The following is a 7,500-nucleotide window of genomic DNA, read 5'->3' as shown; positions in this document are numbered from 1 at the left end:
TGTGTGTGTGTGTGTGTGTGTGTGTGTGTGTTGTGTGTGAGTGTCTGTGTGTGTGTGTGTCTCTGTGTGTGAGTGAGTGAGTGAGTGAGTGAGTGACCGAGTGTGTGTGTGTGTGTGTGTGTGTGTGTGTTGTGTGTGAGTGTCTGTGTGTGTGTGTGTGTGTGTGTGTGTGTGTGTGTGTGTGTGTGTGTGTGTGTGTGTGTGTGTGTGTGTGTGTGTGTGTGTGTGTGTGTGTGTGTGTGTGTGTGTGTGTGTGTGTGTGTAGCTGAGAACCTTAAAGAGAGAGGAGAGAAAGAAGTAACAGTGTGTGTTTTGTCTCGTTAATCTTTCCTCCCAGCTAATCTGGTGGGCAGATTCTAACAGATCATCCTTCTCTCTCTGTTCTTCATATCCATCCCTCCCAGCTCCCTCTATCCCCACTTTCTCCCTTTCATTCAAACCAACTTCTCATCCCCCTCTTTCGTCCCCCTCCATCCTCACTCTCTCTATTATTCTAAATCTCTCTTCCCACTATTTCCCCCTCTCTCCTTTCTCTCTCCCCCACTCTTATCAAAAATCAACCCAATGTGTTTCACCCAATACTCCACTATAATCAGTCTATACTCCACTATAATCAGTCTATACTCAGTCTATACTCCACTATACTCAGTCTGTACTCCACTATAATATGTCAATACTCCACTATAATCAGTCTATACTCCACTATAATCAGTCTATACTCCACTATAATCAGTCTGTACTCCACTATAATATGTCAATACACTATAATCAGTCTATACTCCACTATAATCAGTCTATACTCCACTATAATCAGTCTATACTCCACTATAATCAGTCTATACTCCACTATAATCAGTCTATACTCCACTATAATCAGTCTATACTCCACTATAATCAGTCTATACTCCACTATAATCAGTCTATACTCAGTCTATATAGCACCTTCTCACTAAGGCAGCACCTTCTCACCAAGGCAGCACCTTCTCACTAAGGCAGCACCTTCTCACCAAGGCAGCACCTTCTAACTATGGCAGCACCTTCTAACCAAGGCAGCACCTTCTCACTAAGGCAGCACCTTCTCACCAAGGCAGCACCTTCTCACCAAGGCAGCACCTTCTAACTATGGTAGCACCTTCTCACTAAGGCAGCACCTTCTCACTAAGGCAGCACCTTCTCACTAAGGCAGCACCTTCTCACTAAGGCAGCACCTTCTCACCAAGGCAGCACCTTCTCACTAAGGCAGCACCTTCTCACCAAGGCAGCACCTTCTCACCAAGGCAGCACCTTCTCACCTTCTCACCAAGGCAGCACCTTCTCACCAAGGCAGCACCTTCTCACTAAGGCAGCACCTTCTCACTAAGGAAGCACCTTCTCACTAAGGCAGCACCAACTCTCTAAGGCAGCACCTTCTCACCAAGGCAGCACCAAGGCAGCACCCTCCCTCCCTCCCCCTCTCTCTCCCTCGCTCCCTCCCTCCCTCCCCCTCTTCCTCCCTCCCTCCATCCCTCCCTCCCTTCCAATAGGATGAGAGGAAAACAGAATAAAACACTCTGCAGTACGACTACATACGCAGACAGACAGACACACACACACAGACAGACACACACACACACACACAGACACGTCTCAGTAGAACAGAGGATGTTGTGTAACGTGTGTCGAACCACCAGAGAGCTGGTATAAACACGGCCTGACTAGAGATCTGATGTGTGTCTATTCTGGTTGCACCGTTTCTATACGATAGAACTACATTAAAGCAGATGTGCTGTAGGTTTTCCAGATAAGACTGCTGTTTGGAATCCTGATGAGCAGCGAGCAGCTCGGAACCCCCTTTTTTTTTCTCCCCAAAAGAACTTCAGAGTGTTTATCGAAAGGTTCTCCCTGTTCACATCCAGAGCCGTCGGAAATTATTCAAAGATGTATTGGAAATTTAAAACATGAATATCTAATTGACATAAGTATTCACACCCCTTGACTCATATTATCCACATGTATGATACACATGTTGTTGTGTTACAGCCTGAATATAACATGGATTAATAATGACAAAGTGAGAATATGTTTATAATTTTTTTTGAATAAAAAAAAAAAAAGTATTAAATACATAAATATATAATTTACATAAGTATTGACACTCTTGGGTCAACACATGTCAGAAACAAACGTTGGCAGCGACTTACAGCTGTGAGTATTATCTGGGTATGGGTATCTCTAAGAGCTGTGTTCACCTCCATTTTATAAATATTTCCCGTTATTCTTTAAACAATTTTTCAAGTTCTGTCAAGCTCTGTCTGGTTGTTGATCATTGCTACACAGCCATTGTTAAACGTTGCCATAGTTACTTAAGTCAAAACTGTCACTAGGCCATTCAGGAATATGTCTTGGTAAGCAACTCCGGTGTAGATTTGGGCCTTGTGTTTTAGGTTATTGTCCTGCTGGATGGTTGAATTAGTCTCCCAGTGTCTGGTGGAAAGTAGACTGAACCAGGTTGTTCTCTAGGATTTTTTTTGTCTGTGCTCAGCTCTATTCTGTTTTTCTTTTTATCCTAAAAAAAACTCCATAGTCCTTGCCAATGACAAGCATACCCATAACATGATGCAGCCACCATCATGCATGATAATATAAAGAGTGGTACTCAGAGATGTGTTGGATTTGCCCTAAAAATAACAATTTGTATTTAGGACAAAAAGTATGGATACATGTTTTAGAATATTTGCATTCTGAACAGGCTTCCTTATTTTCACACTGTAAATTAGGTTAGTATTGAGAAGTGACTGAAATTTCCCTCCTTCTCCCTCCTCTCTCTCTTTCCCTCCTTCTCCCTCCTCTCTCTCACTCTCTCTCTCCCTCTCCCTCCTCTCTCTCCCTCCCACTTTCTCTCCCTCTCTCTCTCTCCCTCCAAGCGTTGAAGGGAGAGTATTATTCTGCCCATCTTACATGCATGTTCAGCCACATGTATGGTATTATTCACATGTCTGGTATTATCCACATGTATGATATTATCCACATATATGATATTATCCACATGTATGATATTATCAACATGTATGATATTATTCACATATATGATATTATCCACATGTATGGTATTATTCATATGTATGATATTATCCACATGTATGATATTATTCACATGTATGATATTATCAACATGTATGATATTATCCACATGTATGATATTATTCACATGTATGATATTATCCACATGTTTGATGATATCCACATGTATGATGTTATTCACATGTATAATATTATCCACATGTATGATATTATTCACATGTATGATATTATTCACATGTATGATATTATCCAGATGTATGATATTATTCACATGTCTGATATTATCCACATATATGATATTATCCACATGTATGATATTATCAACATGTATGATATTATTCACATATATGATATTATCCACATGTATGGTATTATTCACATGTATGATATTATCCACATGTATGATATTATTCACATGTATGATATTATCCACATGTATGATATTATCCACATGTATGATATTATTCACATGCATGATATTATCCACATGTTTGATGATATCCACATGTATGATGTTATTCACATGTATAATATTATCCACATGTATGATATTATCCACATGTATGATATTATCCACATGTATGATATTATTCACATGTATGATATTATCAACATGTATGATATTATTCACATGTATGATATTATTCACATGTATGATATTATCCACATGTATGATATTATCCACATGTATGATATTATTCACATGTATGATATTATCCACATGTATGATATTATTCACATGTATGATATTATCCACATGTATGATATTATTCACATGTATGATATTATCAACATGTATGATATTATTCACATGTATGATATTTCACATGTATGATATTATTCACATGTATATTATTCCACATGTATGATATTATCCACATGTATGATATTATCCACATGTATGATATTATCCACATGTCTGATATTATCCACATGTATGATATTATTCACATGTATAATATTATTCACATGTATGATATTATTCACATGTATGATATTATCCACATGTCTGATATTATTCACATGTATGATATTAATCACGTGTATGATATTATTCACGTGTATGATATTATCCACATGTATGATATTATTCACATGTATGATATTATTCACATGTATGATATTATCCACATGTATGATATTATCCACATGTATGATATTATCCACATGTATGATATTATCCACATGTCTGATATTATCCACATGTATGATATTATCCACATGTATGATATTATCCACATGTATGATATTATTCACATGTATGATATTATTCACATGTATGATATTATTCACATGTATGATATTATCCACATGTACGATATTATCCACATGTATGATATTATCCACATGTATGATATTATCCACATGTATGATATTATTCACATGTATGATATTATTCACATGTATGATATTATCCACATGTATGATATTATCCACATGTCTGATATTATCCGCATGTACGATATTATCCACATGTATGATATTATCCACATGTATGATATTATTCACATGTATGATATTATTCACATGTATGATATTATCCACATGTATGATATTATTCACATGCATGATATTATTCACATGTATGATATTATCCACATGTATGATATTATTCACATGTATGATATTATCCACATGTATGATATTATCCACATGTATGATATTATTCACATGTATGATATTATTCACATGTATGATATTATCCACATGTATGATGTATGATATTCACATGTATGATATTATTCACATGTATGATATTATCCACATGTATGATATTATCCACATGTATGATATTATTCACATGTATGATATTATCCACATGTCTGATATTATCCACATGTATGATAATATTCACATGTCTGATATTATCCACATGTATGATAATATTCACATGTTTGGGCTCCCGAGTGGCTCAGTGTTTTCCGTGTTTAGCCGTCATTGTAAATAAGAATTTGTTCTCAACTGACTTGCCTGGTTAAATAAAGGTTAAATAAAAAATAAAAAATATTGCCCAGAGTGCTGTAAACTCATGTAGGATATATAATTACCCTGCTTTCGATAAAACTAATTAAGAGTCAAAGATTGCAAGTTCAATGTTATCTACACTAAACGGCTTCTTCGGGCTGTCCCCTTAGGAGAACCCTTTGAATAACCTTTCTTGGTTCCAGGTAGAACCTTTTTTCGTTCCAAGTAGAACCTTTCTGAGTTCCATGTAGAACCCTCTGTGGAAAGGGTTTTTACATGGAACTCAAAAGCACTCTACCCGGAACTAAAAAGGGTTCTACCCGGAACTAAAAAGGGTTCTACCCGGAACTAAAAAGGGTTCTATTTGGAACTAAAAAGGGTTCTATTTGGAACTAAAAAGGGTTCTATTTGGAACTAAAAAGGGTTCTATTTGGAACTAAAAAGGGTTCTACCCGGAACTAAAAAGGCTTCTACCCGGAACTAAAAAGGGTTCTACCCAGAACTAAAAAGAGTTCTATTTGGAACTAAAAAGGGTTCTACCCGGAACTAAAAAGGGTTCTACCCAGAACTAAAAAGGGTTCTACCCGGAACTAAAAAGAGTTCTATTTGGAACTAAAAAAGGGTTCTACCCGGAACTAAAAAGGGTTCTACCCAGAACTAAAAAGGGTTCTACCCAGAACTAAAAAGGGTTCTACCCAGAACTAAAAAGGGTTCTACCCGGAAGTAAAAAGGGTTCTACCCAGAACTAAAAAGGGTTCTACCCGGAACTAAAAATAGTTCTATTTGGAACTAAAAAGGGTTCTACCCGGAACTAAAAAGGGTTCTACCCAGAACTAAAAAGGGTTCTACCCAGAACTAAAAAGGGTTCTACCCGGAAGTAAAAAGGGTTCTACCCAGAACTAAAAAGGGTTCTACCCGGAAGTAAAAAGGGTTCTCTTATGGGGACAGGGTTTTCCCTTTCGGAAACCTTTTCTCCTAGGAAGGAAAACTACCTACTGACAATAAACGCTTAATAATTACATCTAATATACATGAACGATTTATTTGAAGTTAGGATTCAACCTTTTGTGACAAGCATGAATGATGCCTCTTGTCCAACTCTCTTAGCCAGTTCTCAACAAGACTTCCTGGTTACATCAACATCTAATAATAATAACATTACCATGGTAACAGCAGCCTAGCGGTTAAAGTGTTGGACTAGTAACCGGAAGGTTGCAAGTTCAAATCCCCGAGCTGACAAGGTACACATCTGTCGTTCTGCCCCTGAACAGGCAGTTAACCCACTGTTCCTAGGCCGTCATTGAAAATAAGAATTTGTTCTTAACTGACTTCCCTAGTAAAATAAAGGTAAATTAATGAATTAATGTAACATCTACTCACGGATGTTGTCGGTGATCTCCTCCACGGTGTCCGTCTTCAGCAGGTTGTCAGCCAGCATGAAAGCTCCAGCCTCCACCGTGTCCAGCAGGGTGGTAGCCCAGCGAAGCTGCTCCCCCGTGGGCAACTGTCTCCACGCTGCCTGGGCCCTGGGCTGGAGCAAGTTGTTCACCGTCTCAACCATGGCCTGGAGGGGACATACATTAACACTATGGCCTGGAGGGGACATACATTAACACTATGGCCTGGAGGGGACATACATTAACACTATGGCCTGGAGGGGACATACATTAACACTATGGTCTGGAGGGGACATACATTAACACTATGGCCTGGTAGCGGGGCAGGAGGGTGAGATAAAGATACTGCTACCATTTAGTTGGTGTTGGGTTGGTAAATGGTACGGGGTCACACGTTTAGAAGATGGTCATGTTTATTAAAATCAAATACAAATATGACATCACCAAAACACAACGAATAAAAGGATGTAGAGATCAGCTGTTAATATGGACTACACTGGTCTGAGATCAGTTGTTAATATGGACTACACTGGTCTGAGATCAGTTGTTAATATGGACTACACTGGTCTGAGATCAGTTGTTAATATGAACTACACTGGTCTGAGATCAGTTGTTAATATGGACTACACTGGTCTGAGATCAGTTGTTAATATGGACTACACTGGTCTGAGATCAGTTGTTAATATGGACTACACTGTTCTGAGATCAGTTGTTAATATGGACTACACTGGTCTGAGATCAGTTGTTAATATGGACTACACTGGTCTGAGATCAGTTGTTAATATGGACTACACTGGTCTGAGATCAGTTGTTAATATGGACTACACTGGTCTGAGATCAGTTGTTAATATGGACTACACTGGTCTGAGATCAGTTGTTAATATGGACCACACTGGTCTGAGATCAGTTGTTAATATGGACCACACTGGTCTGAGATCAGTTGTTACTATGGACTACACTGGTCTGAGATCAGTTGTATGGTCTAGGTTTGCTGTGAATCTCTTTAGACCAGGTTTGTTTTGTTTATCAAATGTCAAATGTTTTATCTCGGCTTCTGCATTCCACTCCTTCCCCCCTC

General features: G+C 38.2%; 1 protein-coding gene across 1 annotated transcript in view; it reads right to left on the bottom strand.

Annotated features, from left to right (window-relative positions):
• Positions 1-7,500, bottom strand: part of LOC139375518 (adhesion G protein-coupled receptor L3-like) — a 161,510-nt gene that overhangs the window by 79,691 nt on the left and 74,319 nt on the right. Inside the window, exon 10 of the mRNA XM_071117350.1 lies at positions 6,406-6,589. Within this exon, the coding sequence (XP_070973451.1) occupies positions 6,406-6,589 (184 nt within the window). The remainder of the gene's footprint in view (positions 1-6,405; positions 6,590-7,500) is intronic.

Source organism: Oncorhynchus clarkii, chromosome 19, assembly GCF_045791955.1.
Source record: "Oncorhynchus clarkii lewisi isolate Uvic-CL-2024 chromosome 19, UVic_Ocla_1.0, whole genome shotgun sequence".
In the NCBI taxonomy this organism is placed as follows: Eukaryota; Metazoa; Chordata; class Actinopteri; order Salmoniformes; family Salmonidae; genus Oncorhynchus; species Oncorhynchus clarkii.
The sequence above is the reverse complement of the archived record's forward strand: the minus strand, read 5'-3'. Positions and strand labels throughout refer to the sequence as shown.